Here is a 19848-nt window from a genome sequence, read left to right as displayed (position 1 = left end):
CATTAAGTACTGAAGCCTGCAGTCATTTCTGCACTCATTTAGATTAATTTCAGCTTATTTTGCTAATGTTTAGTAGAACAAAGTAAAATTTCACTGTTTTCCAGAAAGATAATTATATTTTTCAGTCAGTCCAGCTGCCAAAAAAAATTATATATATTTTTTCAGGCAGTCCAGCTGCCAGGAAAGATTTCCCAGTTGTATTAAAATTTGGAGTTTTGTCTTTGATCAGTGAGTATAGGTCCAGTCTATGGTAGGTGGTTCCATTGGCAGGATATAGATGAGTGTCCATGCCTGTGGTCTCCTACCTTCTCTTGGCTGCAGAGTGAAGACAGAGCATGGTTAAAAGAATGGAAATGAATATGAAAGACTCATAACTACAGCATCCCCTATGAAAGTTAAAAAGCAGAATGGCTTTTATCTTGAATGCCAGGGCCTTTTTTTAAAGCACGTTTGTAAGTTGAGAATCGCATGCAGCTACATATGTGATTATATTTGTCTCTTCTTGGCTCTTTTTTCCTCACTTGTTGATAGAGCACCTCATTGAAAGCCCCCTGCTGATTTAATTAGCAAATGCCAATTAGAATTACAGCTGGTTGGATTTGGGTACAAGTGTGAAGCAGTTGATCTCTTGAGAATGAAAATGTTTTGCTTTTGTACTCTCTAGAGAAAAACATACTTATATTCATAGCTGATTTTATAATGCTCTGAAAATACATTCTTTGGTAACGTGTACTATTATATATGCTTCAATTTAGAATCGTTGTCTTACCTCTCTCTAGTTACTAGGCTTGGCTTGTTATGACTTCTATCATGTGATTCATGGTCTTGGCAAATTACCCTACCTCTTTGAGTCTCTGGGTCCTCATCTGTAAAGTGGTGCAGGTAGTGTATACTTTACCCTTTTACACAGTTGCAAAAATCAGATGTGATTATAAATGTGAAGGTGCTCTGACAGCATAAACTGCTATTCAAGTTCACACTATCACCATTCGTGTTATTACTGTAGTTACTATTTGCTGGCCTGTTATCTTTCCATCCTTCTATAGACACAGTTGTATACTGAAAAGAGCACATTGGCAGCAGACTCAGAAAATCGTGCCTTCTCCACTTATTAGCAATTTGAACTGAGGAGGTGCTTAATAACTCAGTTCAGTTCAGTCACTCAGTCATGTCCGACTCTGCGACCCCATGAATTGCAGCACGCCAGGCCTCCCTGTCCATCACCAACTCCCGGAGTTCACTCAGATTCACATCCATCGAGTCAGTGATGCCATCCAGCCATCTCATCCTCTGTCGTCCTCTTCTTCTCCTGCCCCCAATCCCTCCCAGCATCAGAGTCTTTTCCAATGAATCAGCTTTTCGCATGAGGTGGCCAAAGTACGGGAGTTTCAGCTTTAGCATCTTTCCTTCCAAAGAAATCCCAGGGCTGACCTCCTTCAGAATGGACTGGTTGGATCTCCTTACAGTCCAAGGGACTCTCAAGAGTCTCCTCCAACACCACAGTTCAAAAGCATCAATTCTTCGGTGCTCAGCCTTCTTCACAGTCCAGCTCTCATCCATACATGACCACAGGAAAAACCATAGCCTTGACTAGAGGAACCTTTGTTGGCAAAGTAATGTCTCTGCTTTTGAATATGCTATCTAGGTTGGTCATAACTTTTCTTCCAAGGAGTAAGCATCTTTTAATTTCATGGCTGCAGTCACCATCTGCAGTGATTTTGGAGCCCCCCAAAATAAAGTCTAACACTGTTTCCACTGTTTCCCAGCTATTTCCCATGAAGTGATGGGACCGGATGCCATGATCTTCGTTTTCTGAATGTTGAGCTTTAAGCCAACTTTTTCACTCTCCACTTTCACTTTCATCAAGAGGCTTTTTAGTTCCTCTTCACTTTCTGCCATAAGGGTGGTGTCATCTGCATATCTGAGGTTATTGATATTTCTCCTGGCAATCTTGATTCCAGCTTGTGTTTCTTCCAGGCCAGTGTTGCTCATGATGTACTCTTCATAGAAGTTAAATAAGCAGGGTGACAATATACAGCCTTGACATACTCCTTTTCCTATTTGAAACCAGTCTGTTGTTCCATGTCCAGTTCTAACTGTTGCTTCCTGACCTGCATACAGATTCCTCAAGAGGCAGGTCAGGTGGTCTGATATTCCCATGTCTTGAAGAATTTTCCACAGTTGATTGTGATCCACACAGTCAAAGGCTTTGGCATAGTCAATAAAGCAGAAATAGATGTTTTTCTGGAACTCTCTTGCTTTTTCCATGATCCAGCGAATGTTGGCAATTTGATCTCTGGTTCCTCTGCCTTTTCTAAAACCAGCTTGAACATCAGGAAGTTCACGGTTCACGTATTGCTGAAGCCTGGCTTGGAGAATTTTGAGCATTACTTTACTAGCATTTGAGATGAGTGCGATTGTGCAGTAGTTTGAGCCTTCTTTGGCATTGCCTTTCTTTGGGATTGGAATGATAACTGACCTTTTCCAGTCCTGTGGCCACTGCTGAGTTTTCCCAATGTGCTAGCATATTGAGTGCAGCACTTTCACAGCATCATCGTTCAGGATTTGAAACAGCTCAACTGGAATGCCATCACCTCCACTAGCTTTGTTCATAGTGATGTTTTCTAAGACCCACTTGAGTTCACATTCCAGGATGTCTGGCTCTAGATGAGTGATCACACTATCGTGATTATCTGGGTCTGGGTCATGAAGATCTTTTTTGTACAGTTCTTTTGTGTATTCTTGCCAAGTCTTCTTAATATCTTCTGCTTCTGTTAGGTCCATACCATTTCTGTCCTTTATCGAGCCCATCTTTGCCTGAAATGTTCCCTTGGTATCTCTAATTTTCTTGAAGAGATATCCAGTCTTTCCCATTCTGTTCTTTTCCTCTATTTCTTTACATTGATCGCTGAAGAAGGCTTTCTTATCTCTTCTTGCTATTCTTTGGAACTCTGCATTCAATGCTTATATGCTTCCTTTTCTCCTTTGTTTTTTGCCTCTCTTCTTTTCACAGCTATTTGTAAGGCCTCCCCAGACAGCCATTTTGCTTTTTTGCATTTCTTTTCCATGGGGATGGTCTTGATCCCTGTCTCCTGTACAGTGTCACGAACCTCATTCCATAGTTCATCAGGCACTCTATCTATCAGATCTAGTCCCTTAAATCTATTTCTCACTCCCACTGTATAATTATAAGGGATTTGATTTAGGTCATACCTGAATGGTCTAGCGGTTTTCCCTACTTTCTTCAATTTAAGTCTGAATTTGGTAATAAGGAGTTCATGATCTGAGCCACATTCAGCTCCTGGTCTTGTTTTTGTTGACTGTATAGAGCTTGTCCATCTTTGGCTGTGAAGAATATAATCAGTCTGATTTCAGTGTTGACCATCTGGTGATGTCCATGTATAGAGACTTCTCTTGTGCTGTTGGAAGAGGGTGTTTGCTATGACCAGTGCATTTTCTTGGCAAAACTCTGTTAGTCTTTGCCCTGCTTCATTCTGCATTCCAAGGTCAAATTTGCCTGTTACTCCAGGTGTTTCTTGACTTCCTACTTTTGCATTCTAGTCCCCTATAATGAAAAGGACATCTTTTTTGGGTGTTAGTTCTAAAAGGTCTTGTAGGTCTTCATAGAACTGTTCAACTTAAGCTTCTTCAGCATTACTGCTTGGGGCATAGGCTTGGATTACTGTGATACTGAATGGTTTGCCTTGGAGACAAACAGAGATCATTCTGTCATTTTTGACATTGCATCCAAGTACTGCATTTCGGACTCTTTTGTTGACCATGATGGCTACTGCATTTCTTCTGAGGGATTCCTGCCCGCAGTAGTAGATATAATGGTCATCTGAGTAAAATTCACCCATTCCAGTCCATTTTAGTTCGCTGATTCCTAGAATGTCGACGTTCACTCTTGCCATCTCTTCTTTGACCACTTCCAATTTGCCTTGATTCATGGACCTGACATTCCAGGTTCCTATGCGATACTGCTCTTTACAGCATCGGACCTTGCTTCTATCACCAGCCACATCCACAGCTGGGTATTATTTTTGCTTTGGCTCCATCCCTTCATTCTTTCTGGAATTATTTCTCCACTGATCTCCAGTAGCTTGTTGGGCGCCTACTGACCTGGGGAGTTCCTCTTTCAGTATCCTACCATTTTGCCTTTTCATACTGTTCATGGGGTTCTCAAGGCAAGAATACTGCAGTGGTTAGCCATTCCCTTCTCCAGTGGACCACATTCTGTCAGACCTCTCCACCGTGACCCCCCCTGTCTTGGGTTGTCCTGTGGGTATGGCTTAGTTTCATTGAGTTAGACAAGGCTGTGGTCCTAGTGTGATTAGATTGACTAGTTTTCTGTGAGTATGGTTTCAGTGTGTCTGCCCTCTGATGCCCTCTTGCTTAATAACTCAGGAGTTTTATAATTGTATTTATTTATGGTTGTGCTGGGTCTTCGTTGCTGAACAGGCTTTTCTCCAGTTGTGGTAAGTGAGGGCTACTCTCTAATTCTGGACTAAGGATCAAAGCTGTATCTCCTGCTTTGGCAGGTGGATTCTTTACCATCTGGGAGCCCCCATGGAAGCCCTCAATTTTCTCATTGTCTTAAGTGGGGTTAATTATACCAAGATTGTGGCGAGGCTTATGAAGATGCTTCAGAGCTCTACAAAGAAAGTTGTAAATCTAAGGGATTATTTTTGTGATTATTTCCTCATAGATTTTCTACCTGATCCTTGTAATATTACAGAAAAGGGGGAAGAGCTGAGTGTTAAAAGTCATTTTGCAATTTAAAAAAAATATGCTGTTGGTTGCCTTTATTTAGGAGATCTTAATGTCAGTGAGATGTGTGCTGGGGAATAGTGTGGAATGAATGAGTGATGAGTGATCCTGGACTTGGCAGGCATCAAACTGAGACTTACAGACCACCTGAAGATAGACCAAAAGGGCTTTAGCCACACTCACTTCTTTATAAAGTAAATATATGAAATCCCCAGATGGATCCCAAAGCCATCAGCATTAGTGGGATGGGAATTCCAGTACCTTCATCACAAGCTATTCTTGGCCCATTTAGAATACAGGCCATTCTCTTGTTCACCCTCCTTATTGCTTTGACTAGAATCAATCTAGTTTTCTTTAGTATCTAACATTTCTCTATGTGTTTTATGTTTTTAGAAAACCACATGTACTTATTTGAAGGTAAAGATTATTCTAAAGAGCCTAGTAAAGAAGACAGAGAATCATTTGAGCAACTGGTGAATCTTCAGAAAACCCTTTTGGAGAAGACTAGTCAAGAGGGCCGGTCACTCCGAAATAAAGGCAGTGTAAGAACTGTTAATTTATGTGAGGATAAATTCTTCCAAAGTTTCAGTAACAATGAACAGAAAGTGATGCTGAGAATGATTTGTTAAGAAATAAGAATGTAACTATTTGTTGAAAAAAAGTATAAGAAGATGGCATAAAAATAATAACAAGGAGGTTATATTTTCCCATTAATGCAAGTGATAGTAAGCCACCCTTGAAGGGATCACTGTCTTACATCAAAACACCATACCCTGCTGCTGACAGTCATGACCTATGTCATTAAGGATGGATGGCAATCATAAATGATGTCGGTAATGTCCATAGCATTTAGCAGTTAGTCTGTATACATTAAATGCTAGTTATTGTTAAGGTGATCACGATGTTGGAATATTCTGTTTAAGACTGAATGATAAAATACATTAAGGAATATTTCCATTAAAATTAGTTAAACCTAAAATGGCATCCTTTCAATTAAAAAACAAGTTATTTTCTGAAGTATCCTATTCCTAATGAAATTAATAAAAATGACATATTGCTATACTGACATGCCAGTGCTTTGGTTGAGTTTAGAGCATAGTATCCTGGTTACCATGCCTGCCAGATGTGTAAACTGAAGTATCTTGCCAGCACTTCCCACCACCCATGGTGAAATAGTGTGAAATATTTTTTTGAGCACATTGCTCAATGTGATGACTGAGACTCATGAAGGAACAGGTAGACCCCAGTACCCCTGGTTATGAAGCTTGTTCTTCCTACAGGTTCCCATCCCAGGCCTTGTGGAGGGGTCCACCAAAAGGAAGCGAATTTTGAGCCCAGAAGAACTGGAGGACAGAAGGAAGAGAAGAGAAGAAGCAGCGGCCAAGAGAAAGAGACTGTTAGAGGAGAAGAGGAAGAAGAAGGAAGAAGCAGAACATAAGAAAAAGTACGTGTGTGTTATTTGATGGTATTATTAATAAAGCTGAGGGTCACAGTTGGTAAAGGGATCACTACTACATAGTGAGCCCACGGTCAAACATCACTTTAAAACTGCAGAAAGTGTCTGTAATGCTGGTAGTTCCCACTGGTAATAGAATACTTTTAATAAAGATTAAACTTTCACCTTAGCAGTCCATCTACTTAAGAGAACAGTCCCAAGTACCTCAGGCAGAGAAGATGCATTCAGCTGAAGCGAGAACATTTTAGGACTTGATTGCAGCTGTCTGACAAGAGTAGTTAACTTGAACAGTCCCTTTTAGTCACATGTTCTTAAAAACAGTGACATCTGGTGGCTGCTCATTTTTGAAGTATAGTCAGGAGGCAGTTAGGCTAATCAGTAAGGCTTCTTGTTTATTTACAAACAGGCAGAAGGACAGGGTGAGTTTCTAATTGTATCTCCACTTGGCACTCACCGTTTGTGAATCGTGGCCCAGGATATGCTTTGAGGGAAATGGTGATAGGCCCAGTTAATTCCTCTCCCCTCTGGTTTCTCTAAGGATGGCCTGGTGGGAGTCCAACAATTACCAGTCCTTCTGCCTGCCTTCCGAGGAGAGCGAACCAGAGGACGGGGAAGATGAGAGCTCTGCCCAACTGGAGTATGAGGACCCAGACTCAACCTCCATCAGATATGTAAGCGGTGACGTCACCCACCCCCAGGCTGGAGCGGAGGATGCTGTCATTGTGCACTGCGTAGGTAGGTAGAAGTGGGGGCCTCAATCCTTAAGGTGCCAAGAACTTGGGCAGACAAGGCAGAGCCCTGTCTTAGGGGTGATTACTGAACTTAGGGCAGCCTTGTGTGGTCAAAAGGAGTGTGAACTTTAGAACCAGGAGACTAGGGTTGCTCAACCAGGTAAAGAGGAAAGGTAAGAGTCAAATACAACTTCTCCAGGCCTCAATTCCCTTATCCGTGTAATGGGATAATATCTGCCTTGTTCCCTGCCCAAAGTTTTTAAGAGAATACACAGAGGCTACATCTGTAAGCCAAATAAATCCTTTGAGAAAAAGCAAAACTCCAAACATGTTGTTCCCTCATGAGCTTTGCACTTTTTTTTTTCCAGGCAAGTTCCTCTTCCTGGAATGCTCTTTCCCCACTTAGCCACATAAAGCATTGTTCAGATGTCTACATCTCAGTGAGAGGTCTCCCCTGACTTCCCATACCCCGTACTCACCCCTGTTTTTCTCTATTTACTTTCTTACCTTATTTTACTTGATGACAGATCACTATGTGACATACTATGTATGTATTTGCTTGTTTGTTTCATTGAATGAACAAACAATGAAACAAGCAGATATATGCATAATATATCATGTGGTGTTTCATTGAACTGGGCTTCCCTGGTGGCCCAGACTGTAAAGAATCTACCTGGAATGCAGGGGACTTGGGTTCAATCCCTGGGTCAGGAAGATCCCCTGGAATAGGAAATGGCAACCCATTCTAGTATTCTTGCCTGAAGAATTCCATGGACAGAGGATCCTGATGGGCTACAGTCCAAGAGACTGCAAAGAGTTGGACACGACTAAGTGACTAACACTTCCGTTTTCACGCTTTCACTGAACTAGAAAATTAACTTCATGGGAGCAGAGATTTCCCCCCTTCCCCGACTGGTGTAACCCTAGAGCATAAAAGAGTTCTTGACATATAATGCTGAGAAATATTTATAGTATGATCGAATGAGTGACAATACAGAGTATTAACCAGCTGTGTTAGTACCAGCTTGAATAAGTCATTTAACCTTTCCACTTTCTTCCCTATGAAATGGGAGTTGTAAGCTGTTGTATTATCAATGCTTCAACTCCTTCTGGTTTTATATCTACTGTACATCCTTCCTTAGCCATCTTCCAGGAATTACAGAAGGACTACAGAGCTTCTGCTCTTTCAGAACACTGATTCTTTTGATGCTTTTCTGTTATGATGGCCAGGTATATTCCAGAAAACCTAAACATACTTGACAAGTCCAGTGTGTATACGCTTGGAGATTAGATAGTCGTTTCTGCCCTTTGAAAAATCAAGTATACTTGGCATACCTTTTTTGTTTTTTTAAATTGTGGACTGGATTTTGCCTCCTATAGAAGAAAATCTTCTCTTTCTCCTATCAGATGACTCTGGCCGCTGGGGCAGAGGTGGTTTATTCACAGCTCTGGAAACAAGATCTGCTGAGCCAAGAAAAAGATATGAGTTGGCTGGAAAAATGAAAGGTAAGGAGCAAAGCAGAGAGAAGGGGTAAGGATGGAATAAGAGGGAGAGGACATTAGGTGTATTAAAAGGCACTAGATGAGGAGTCAGAAGAGCTAGTTGGAGTCTGAATTCTGTCATTAGTTAAAGCTAGTTGATACGTGACTTTGAGGCAATCCCTTCCCCTTTTCTGTACCTGTCTTCTCATTTGTAATTTGAAAATAATACTTTTTCCATCCACCTCATGGGACTATAATGAGGATAATGAATGTGTAAGTATTTTGATAAATGTCAGTCCCTGCATGCGTGTTGAAGTATTGGCTTGAAGCTCATTTCATTGTTTACCCAGTTCACTTTATCTTCTTGAGGGAATATCTCCTGGAAATGGCAGACACCAGTGGGAGAGAAATCAGACATACCACTGAAGGGCTAACAGGAGCTGGGTGCTGAGAGGAAGGAGATTGTATTATGAAGTTAGCACAGACTGGGGTGTAACACTCCCGGGAGACAGAAGCAGAGCTGTCTGGGAAAACGAAGGCTGAATGGTGTTCTCTCGGCAGAGAGAAGGGGCTGGGCACCTCCTTTTATGTGTGGAAATCACAAAGTGGCAAGAGGAGTAAAAGGATTATTGTGATTGTTTCCTGTGGAACTTGAGAGGTTAAAGGGTCTTGTCCAATAGAGAAGAGCTCTTCAGATTTCTTCGAGATTGGTTTTTCTGCTCACTTCTCTAACGTAGAAAGGGATGTAAGGACTTAGAGCGAATAGTCTTTCTTCTAAAATACATTACAGGGTTTAATAGTGTTGCCGTGATTAACCCAATCTAGATACTGACTGGGCAGTTTGAAAAGGAGAGAATTCAGGGGAGGCTGGAGCTAGAGATACAGACTGGGGAGTCTCCATTTGGATCCTTGTTTAAAACCCTGAAGGAGAGACGATGGAGAAATGGGAGGGCAGAGAACACACCTCCATTTAGGAAAAGGAAGAAGGAATTGTCAGAAAAATAAGAGAACCTTGACAATGTAGTGTTTTAGGGTACAAGGGAGGAGAGGTGTCAAGAAGTGGTCTGTAGTGTCAGTCACTGAAGTGAGGATGAGCACTGGGAAAAGGCCGCTGTATTTGCCCCCAAGGGCAGTCACATCACCGTGGAGCATTTTGAAGTAAGTGTGAAAAGTAAAACCTGGTGGCACAGAGTTAAGGTGTAAATGGTCAGTAAGGAAACAGATAGGAGTGTGCACTCTTTTCTGAAGGAGAACTGGAATAGGGTAGAGCAGGGTAGATGACTGGAATAGGGTAGAGCAGGGTAGATGACTGGAATAGGGTAGAGCAGGGTAGATGAAATGTGGGCTTGAAGGAAGTCGTGAAAGTTATCTTGGGCCTGGAAGGATGGGTTGAGATTAAATAGGTGGAGAGAAAGGGTAGGAGAGTCCATAACCATATCTCATTCTTCTTGGTGTCTCCTGTAACCCCACCAGTCCCAGTATGGGGTATTGAATGACCCAGGTAGTTACACAGTGAATGTTTTAGGGGAATGGTGTGTAGGCTAGACAGACTAGAGTAGAAAGTTTAGCCTGAGGAATAAAGTTAGGTTTTAAAGAAGAGAAGTTTGGACCACATTATAGAAGACTGCACATGACTTATGACTTGTCCAGGGAGATGGCATTCTAAGGCAGGACCTTATCCAGTGTCTAGACATGGGAGATTTGGGTAGAAGAATGACATAGCAGAGCAAATACTGGGTTGGCCAAAAAGTTTGTTCAGGTTTGTCTATACCATCATATGAAAAAACCTGAACAAAGTTTTTGGCCAGCCTAGTATTTTAGAATGACTTAAAAAGATTGGGGTATGCAGGATGGATTGAGAGGACAAAAGGTTCAAACTGAAATATGCAAGGCCTATTTCACATTAGAGAATTAACACATTTCTCTAGAGAATTTGATTTGGATGAGATAGGAAAATATACAAGTACAAATATGTATAGTAGAATACAGTATTTGAATAATTTAAAACAAACATCAGACTCTTCTAAAGGAATTTTAAGTTCATAGTGACCCACCCCCTCCCAGTCCAGATACTTCTGGGTTTTGCATTCACTCTCCAGTGCCTACAGGAATACTCCGTAGGCAGTGTTTGAGGAGCATTGAAGTAGAAAAGCATAAAAATTCAGGACAGGAGTGAAGGGGGTGACATGGTAGTGAAAGACATTCCTCTTTTTAATGCCTCTTTTTACCCCACGGATTAGACATCCCCACCTGAACAAAAGTGCCTTGGTGGGTCTTTTAGAAGACCCAAGAGGAGTGTCACCCACCACTGTAACTGGTAAGACACAGATAAATCTCCATACAGGCAAGAACCAGCAGAGTGTGAATCTGCCTAGACCCCTCTCACTGCAGTAGGGCAAAAAACAGGTGAGTGTTGCCCTTGCAGGTACTCACACGTGGAACTTGCCGAAGGCCATCCTTCCTGAAGGGAGATCTGGCACATCATTGGAGAAAAGAGAGAAAATATGAGTTTGTTTGCAGCATAGGTGGTCAGGGAACTTTTCCCAGCACCAACCCTGGCCCGCCAAGGAAAACTGCGAGGGGCTGACTTTTCTGGCCGCTACCATCACCAGGTGGAACGCAGCTGGAAAAACCTGTTTCTCTCTGCCAGCATCTGGAGTACTAAGGGGGTAGCTCCCCACCTGGGCGGGGGAAGGATATTGGGAAAGAGGCAGATAAAAATTTCAAATGGTGTGAAAGGCACGTGCTCAGTAGAAAGTTCATGCAAGAGTACCTGAAAATTTCCCTGCAGGTGTGTGGCAATCCCAACACACTAAGTGTTAAACCCACACCTTCCCTCAGCTCTGCTGCCAGCTCCCTGTGCAGGCTCCCTGGTGTATCCATGAAAGTGAACTCTGGTAGACCAGGATCCTATTCAAAACAGGTCATGTTCCGCAGGCAAGGAAGAAACCACAGACTTGAGCTATAGCTCCATCTTCTGGGAAAAAGGTATCCAGCCAGCCTGGTAAATTGTAAAAATCAGAGAATACACAAAAGCTTAAAAACTTGGCCACAATACAGTATTGTAAAGTAAAATAAATAAATAAATAGATGTAATCACCTGATTAAAAAAACAAAAAAATTTGGCCACAAGACAGAGCAAGAAGAGTGGAGCACAAACATACAGAAAAAACTGAGATAATACCAATACTATATAACGTAATACCTGTCTGCTGCTGAAGGTAATGAGCACTGAGTTAAGGATATATCTGCTACTTCAAATGCAAAAGCACCAGTGCATAAGTACCAGGAATATGAAGTCAGGAAATATGGCACCACAGAAAGAAGATGACAGTTCTCCAGCAGCCATGCTCGAAGGCACAGAATATTGTGATCTAACTGACAAAGAATTCAGAATAGCAGTTACGAAGAAACTCAGTGAATTACAAAAAGACTCAAAAAGGCAACTCAATAAAATCAGGAATAAAATATGTTAACATAGTGACTTCTTTTCAAAGAGATTGAAATTTTAAAAACCCAAACTGTAGAGCTGAAGTCAGTGGATGAGATGAAGACTGCAGTAGAGAACGACGTAGGCTTCTCGGGTAGTGCAGTGGTAAAGAACCCACCTGCTAGTGCAGAAGATGCAAGAGACGTGGGTTCAACCCCTGGGTTGGGAAGATTCTCTGGAGTAGAAAATGGCAATCCATTCTAGCATTCTTGCCTGGAAAATCCCATGGACCGAGGAGCCTGGTGGGCTAACGTCCATGGAGTCACAAAGAGTCAGACATGACTGAGCATGCATGCATAGCAGGGGAAACCATATGGAAGAAAGAATAAGTGACTTGTGGGAGATAGGAATTTTGAAATAACAAATTTAAAGAGTGAAGTAAGCCTGCGTAAGCTATGAGACTGAATCAAGAAATCACAGATCAGAATAATTACACTTCTAGAAGGAGAAGGGGAAAAAGAGTTTAAGAAATAGTAGCTGAGAACCTTCCCAACCTGGGGAAAGACAAAACATACATGTCCACGAAGTTAATAGGTCACCCTGTTATCGCAGTGCTAAACGACCTTCTCCAAGACTTTCAGTGATAAAAAAAAATCTTAAAGGAAGCTAGGGAAAAAAGAATATAATGTGCAAAGGAACCCCTATTTGATTATCAGCAGATTTCTTAGCAGAAACAGGTCCTGAGAGTAGAATAACGTATTTGAAGTGTTGAAAGATCAAAATTGCCAACCAAAAATACTTTATACAGCAAAGTTATCTTTCAGCTATGAAGGAGAAATAAAGGCTTTCCCAGCAAACAAAAGCTGAGGGAGTTCACCACCACTAGACTTACCTTGCAAGAAATGCTGAAAGGAGTTCTTCAAGCCAAAATGAAAAGGCATTGATCAGTGATATGAGCACATGTTAAAGTATACAACACACTAGTAAAGGTAAAATATGTACAGTAAGGTTTAGAAAACCAACTTGGTGTTAAGATGGTGTGTGAACCACTCAACTATAATATAAAGCTTAAAGGAAAATAGTAAAAGTAACTACAGCTACTATAAATTGCTAATGAATACACAACATACAAAGAGGTAAATTGTGACATGCATAATATGAAAGGGAGGAGTGAAAGGGTGGAGCTTTTACAGGCAATTGGATATAAGTTGCTGTCCTCCTAAAATACACTGTTCTATCTATACAATGTTTCATGTAAAGCCCCATATTAACCACAGAGTAAAAACCTAGATCAGATCCACAAAAGACAAAAGGGAATCAGAGCATACCACTGTAGAAAATAATCAGTTTACAAAGGTAGGCAGAAACAGAGGGAAAAAGAAACAGTGGAATTACAAAACAACTGGAATGCACATAGTGACATTAGTAAGTCCTTATATATAATTACTTTAAATGTAAATTGATTGAATTCATCAGACAAAAGGCACAGTGTCTAGATGGATAAAAAACAAGACCCAATTATATATCTCAAAGTGAAGGGATGGAAAAACATATTCCATGCAAGTAGAAACCAAAAGAAAGCCGAAGTAGTTATATTTATATTGCAAGAAATAGACTCAAAGCCAAAAATGGTAATGAGACAAAGAAGGTCACTATATAATGATAAAGGGATCAATTCATCAAGAAGTTGTAACAAGTGTAAATATATATGCACCCAGCATTGGTGCACCTAAATATATTAAGCAAATATTAATACATAGGAGGGGAGAAGTAGACAATACAACAATAATAGGGGACTTCAGTACCCCACTGTCAGCAATACATAAATCATCCAGATGGAAAATGAACAAGGAAAGGATGGCTTGAACCAAACAGTAAATCAAATGGACCTAACAGGTATCTATAGAACAGTCTATCCAACAGCAGCAGAATATAAATTCTTCTAAATACACGTGGAACATTCTCAAGAATAGATCATATGATAGGGCAAAAAACAGGTCTTAGCAAAATAAGATAATTGAAATCATACCAAGTAATCTTTTCTGCTCACAATGGTATGAAACTAGAAGTAAAGCGAGGAAAACTGGAAAATCTGTAAGATGTGGAAACTAAACAGTATACTCCTGAACAAACTGAAAGGGAAAGCAAAGAATTATCTCAAAAAAAATATGGAAACACAACATCCCAAAACCTATGGGGCCCTGCGAAAACAGTTCTGAGAGGGAGGCTTACCGCAATAAATGCCAATATTAAGAAATTAGAAAGATCAGAAATAATCAACCTAACTTTAGCCCTCAAGGAAATAGAAAAGAGGAACAAATTAAGCCCAAAGCTAGCAGAAGGAAGGAAATCAAGTTCAGAGGAGAAATAAATGAAGTAGAAACAGAAAAAACAATAGAAAAGATTAATGGAACTAATAGGTTTTCAAAAAGATAAACAAAATTGATAAATCTTTAGTGAGAATAAAAAAGAGAAGACCCAAATAAAACCAGAAAAGAAATTATAACTGACCCTACAGAAATACATAGAATCATAAGAGACTATTATGGATAGTTGTACACCAACAAACTAGATAACCTGGAAGAAGTGGATAAGTTTATAGAATCTACAAACTGTCAAGACTGAGCCAGTAAGAACTAGAGAATCTGAACAGACCAGTGATGAGCAAAGAGATTGACTCAGTAATTAAAAACTTCCCAATACAGGAAACTTTAGGACCAGATGGCTTCACTGGCAGATTCTACCAAACATTTCAAGAATTAATGCCAGTCCTTCTCAAACTCTTCCAAAAAATTGAAGAGGAGGGAACTTTTCCAAACTCATTCTACAAGGCCAGTTTTACCCTGGTATCAAAGCCAGATGACACTACAAGAAAACAAAACTATAGACCAATATCTTTGATAACTTCAATGTAAAAATTCTCAATAAAATATTAGCAGGAACTTATTAAATTCAGGAACTTATTAAAAGGATTGCACACATGGAATTGTCCCTGGAATGTAGGGATGGTTCAACATACACAATAAATGTTATATATCACATTAATAGAATGAAAGATAAAAGCGATCCTCTCAATAGATGTAGAGACAGCATCTGACAAGAGTACAAATTCGTGATGACATACCCTCTGCAGATTGGTTATGGAAGGAACATACCTCAGTATGTTTTTTGTTTCATTGTTCAGTTGGTAAGTCGTGTTCTGGAGTGGGTTGCCATTCCCTTCTCTAGGGGATCTTCCTGACCCAGGGATCAAACCCCAGTTTCCTGTGCATCTTCTGCATTGCAGGCAGATTCTTTTACCACTGAGCCAAAAGCTATATACAACAAGCCCACAGTATGCATTATATTCCACATAACTGAAAACTTTTCCTCTAATATCAGGAACAAGACAGAGCACCACTGTTACCTATACCTGAGTAGCTTTGGAAAAGGCACAGCATAGGGATGATTCAGAGTAGCCCTTCCTCAGGGGCCTCATTCTGTAGTGAACTTTATGTTCTTTCTGTTGCTTCTTGTTTTACCTCAGATTTGAGTTTGGAAGACCCCTTCCTCAGGGGTCTCATTCTGTTGTGAACTTTATGTTCTTTCTGTTGCTGCTTCTTGTTTTACCTCAGATTTGAGTAGTGAACTTTATGTTCTTTCTGTTACTGCTTCTTTTTTTACCTCAGATTTGAGTTTGGGAGGTGTCCTTTTATTTCCTATTGACGATAAAGAGTCAAGAAATGAAGGGCAAGATTTGGTAAGTGAAAAAAACCACATCAATTTATTGGAGCTAAACTTTGACTCCCATCACCTCCTCCGGAAACTGCCCCTGCTCCCACTCAGTAAATGATTGTTCCTCCTAGTTGGCCTTGATTGTGGCTCAGCACCGAGATCGCGCCAATGTCCTGTCTGGCATTAAGATGGCAGCCCTAGAAGAGGCCCTGAAGAAGATATTTTTAGCAGCAAAGAAGAGGAAAGGTAAGTCCTTCCACTTGTGCTCAGGAATAGATTAATTTGTTTCCAAAAGTAGGATGTGATTTTTAAAGAGAGATGAGAAATGCCAAGATCCCATTCAATATGTGTGGTGAAGGGAAGCCCCAGTATGAGAGGCCACACAAGTAACACTCTCCTCATCTTGTATTCTCAAAGCCCTTTTCCTTTCTTGATCACTTCTGTATCCTTTGTCTCTGGACCACCTGCATCCTCTGGGTATTTGTATCATGATTTTACAGATGAGGAAGCAGAGGACCAGAGATGAGGTAGACTGGCCAGATGCTGTTGGGAAACGCTTTTTATCCTGTCCCCTCTTAGAGAGTCACAGTCTACATTAGCAGACAGTTCTCTGCCAGAAGACCTGAGTTTAATTTTATTTCCAAACCCAGCATGTCTTAAGAGTTTGTCAAACTGATTGACTTGTTAAAGAATCTTTGCTTTTTAAATTACATCTCAGTCATCAGTCATATTCAATTCCCATCGTACCTACTTATTACCAGACCCTGTATGTAGGTCCTCATGTTCTATAGAATTAGTTTTCCCATGTTACAGTCACTCTTCATATAATAATCATATGCTTTGAGTGGCACTCACCAAGATTATATACATTTTGTTCATTGGAAACAACAAAGTAACTCAGAATACATTATCATCTCCTATGTATATCTTATACACATTAGTCAATTCGATGAATGAAGAAATCATGAACTTTTTTTTTTAACAGCAAGTGTCCATCTTCCACGCATTGGACATGCCACAAAAGGTTTTAACTGGTATGGTACTGAGCGACTTATTCGGAAACACTTGGCTTCAAGAGGCATCCCAACTTATATGTATCCTTTTATTATCCTAATGGTGTACACTTTCAGCTCAGAAGGGGACAACATCTTGCATTTTTCTGGTGTCATTTTTTTAATCCAAGGCCAAGTCCTCTTCTGCCATGTTTTCCACTTCAATGAGAAAAAACTAAGAAGCATTTTCTACCGTGTATATATCCAAGGAGATAAACACACCCCAGCATTTCTACATGCCAACAGCTGAAAGATGCATGAAGAGGGGAATTAATTGAACAATTGCCATTTGCTCTCATGTTGAATCTGTTTCACATCACTTCTCTGGAGATCCTTCAGGCCCACAGACCAAGGCCTAGTTCTAAGAACTTCACTCTGTTCACTAAAATAAGTAAGCAAACAAGTGACCTATTTTATTTCTGAACCAATTCAGTGTATTGTTAAGCAGTGTGAAATTCATTTTGACCATGAGGGTATAATCTAGTTTTACTAGACTAGTATTTTCTTCCAGTGATCTGCTTGCTGTAAGTTAGCATTGTTTGAACCACAATACTGAATCCAGAATTATTAGAAGAAGCTGAATTTACTAAGTGCTATAATTATACAGAAACTTCCTCCTTTTACTTAATTACTGAAATTAATTCACTTGGTGGGGGTTTATTTAAATCACTGTAAAAACTTAGCAGAGAAGTTAGGTTTTATACATTTGCACAATTCAGACAGTATCAGAAGTGTTTTAGTATATCATCATAATTCTACAGTAATAAGTACTAACAATATTGAAAAGATTTATTATATGGTAAAAGGAAATTAAGGCATATGCCTCTGGAGTGATTATTTCAGTAATTACTAAAGAACTAATAGTTTTAATAAAGTCGATTTTAAAGTGATGAAAAATATTCCTTGACTGCCCTATTCAGCTACTATTTTCCTAGAAGCAAGGCTGCCATCCTTCATCTACAGGCCTCATCTTCATCCTCAGGATAGCTAGTATCTTAACAATCAGCTCAGCATCAGATCTAGCCTTCAGCAACCAACTGAAAAAACTGGGAAAAAAAAAAAAGCTAGTTGCTCAAAACCACTGTAATAGAGTATTTCAACAAGGAATCAGGATCTGGTGGGCCTCTGAGAGACTGTTTTCTGAATTCTACTTTTGTTCTCCTGAATGTGTTACTGGTGTGTAATACCTGTAATACAGCTATGCAAAAGTTATCTGGGAATATCCTTTGGCAGTTTGCCAGTGCCCCAGTATGCATAGCTATTTGTGTAATAATAAATACCCTTTCTCTAAAGATTTCTTTGCTTGCTTTCCCCTCAATCTAGTTTTCTTCCTCTCAGACTGATTTCTTTATGGTGAGAAAGGTAAGTGCATTAAGGAGAAGGGAAATAGAACAGGTTGGCTCTGGGGGAAGGAAATGTCTTCAGTCAGTTCGTGTCTTGGAAAGACAGGTCTCTAGGGGAAAGACTGAGAAGAGAGATTGCTGATCCAGACAACCAGAGTCCCTCCTGCCTTCTGTTCATACAGTTCAGCATTCAGATCCAGAGGAACACATGTGGCTTCAGAGAAACCAAGAATCACCTTTCCCCCTCCCATTAAATTCAGTTCAGCTTCAAGAAATGAGGGGATTGTGAGGACTTCCCTAGTGGTCCGCTGGCTAAGACGCTGCACTCCCAATGCAGAGGGCTTGGGTTCAATCCCTGTCAGAGAACCAGGTCCCACGTGCTACAACTAAGAGTTTGTATGCCACAATGAAGATGGAAGATCCCATGTGCCTCAACTAACACTTGGCACAAACAAATTTTAAAAAAATAAAAAGAAGGGAGTTGTGGAAGTAGCACAAAACTGACAGCAAATGTCAGACTGCAGAGGGCAGGGGGATGAGAACCGCCAGAGAAGGAGCTGTAGGAGGAGATACCATAGAAGCTGTGACTTTTCACATTTTTGTACCTGAAGTCTCAGTCTTGGCTGGCTGTCCTCAACCGACCTGGTTTCTGCTGGTTTGAGGCCCTAAATACCTAGAGAAGCCTCAGGCCGGGGCCCTTGGTTCAGGGAACCTTGAGGGGTCTCAGAGCTGGGGCCATGACCTTCTAAGGAAAGCAGTGCTGATAGCATCTGAGTTGTACTGTTCTATTTGACTTCATCCCTGCCTTCTTCACCCATCAACAATTTAGAATCTGTATTGAAGACCAATTTAGTTGAAGACTAACTTCATGATTCCTGAACTTTTTCTTTTTCAATTTATTTTAGTTGGAGGCTAATTACTTTACTATATTGTGGTGGTTTTTGCCATACATTCACATGAATCAGCCATGGGTGTACATGTGTTCCCCATCCTGACCCTCCCTCCCACCTCCCTCCCCATCTCATCCCTCAGGGTCATCCCAGTGCACCAGCAGTGAGCACTCCGTCTCATACATCAAACCTAGACTGGCAATCTATTTCACATATGATAATATACATGTTTCAATGCTATTCTCTCAGATCATCCCACCCTCACCTTCTCCCACAGAGTCCAAAGTCTGTTCTTTACATCTGTGTCTCTTTTGCTGTCTCGCATATAGGGTCATAGTTACCATCTTTCTAAAGTCTATATATATATGTTAATATACTGTATTGGTGTTTTTCTTTCTGACTTACTTTGCTCTGCATAATAGGCTCCAGTTTCATCCACCTCATTAGAACTGATTCCAGTGCATTCTTTTTAATAGCTGAGTAATATTCCATTCTGTATGTGTACCACAGCTTTCTTATCCATTCGTCTGCTGATGGACATCTAGTGTGCTTCCATGTCCTGGCTATTGTAAACAGTGATGCGATGAAGATTAGGGTACACTTGTCTCTTTCAATTCTGGTTTCCTCGGTGTATATGCCCAGCAGTGGGATTGCTAGGTCGTATGGCAGTTCTAGTCCCAGTTTTTTAAGGAATCTCCACACTGTTCTCCATAGTGGCTGTACTAGTTTGCATTCCCACCAACAGTGTAACAGGGTTCCTTTTTCTCCACACTCTCTCCAGCATTGTTTGTAGACTTTTTGATAGCAGCCATTCTGACTGGCATGAGATGGTACCTCATTGTGGTTTTGATTTGCATTTTTCTGATAATGAGTGATGTTGAGCATCTTTTCATGTGTTTGTTAGCCATCTGTATGTCTTCTTCGGAGAACTGTCTGTTTAGTTCTTTGGCCCATTTTTTGATTGGGTCACTTAATTTTCT

General features: G+C 40.5%; 1 protein-coding gene across 2 annotated transcripts in view; it reads left to right on the top strand.

Annotated features, from left to right (window-relative positions):
* Positions 1-17907, top strand: part of CHD1L (chromodomain helicase DNA binding protein 1 like) — a 72321-nt gene extending 54414 nt beyond the window's left edge. For both annotated transcript variants that reach the window (XM_052636565.1, XM_052636566.1), the window contains exons 16-23: positions 5164-5312; positions 6051-6214; positions 6765-6961; positions 8365-8463; positions 15538-15608; positions 15715-15829; positions 16569-16677; positions 17556-17907. In XM_052636565.1, coding sequence (XP_052492525.1) covers positions 5164-5312; positions 6051-6214; positions 6765-6961; positions 8365-8463; positions 15538-15608; positions 15715-15829; positions 16569-16677; positions 17556-17622 — 971 coding nt within the window. In that variant the 3' untranslated portion in view covers positions 17623-17907. The remainder of the gene's footprint in view (positions 1-5163; positions 5313-6050; positions 6215-6764; positions 6962-8364; positions 8464-15537; positions 15609-15714; positions 15830-16568; positions 16678-17555) is intronic.
* The last annotated feature ends 1941 nt before the right edge of the window (positions 17908-19848 follow it).

This window comes from Budorcas taxicolor, chromosome 3 (genome assembly GCF_023091745.1).
Source record: "Budorcas taxicolor isolate Tak-1 chromosome 3, Takin1.1, whole genome shotgun sequence".
Classification (NCBI taxonomy): Eukaryota; Metazoa; Chordata; class Mammalia; order Artiodactyla; family Bovidae; genus Budorcas; species Budorcas taxicolor.
Note: the sequence above shows the minus strand (reverse complement) of the source record. Positions and strands in the feature narration are given on the sequence as shown.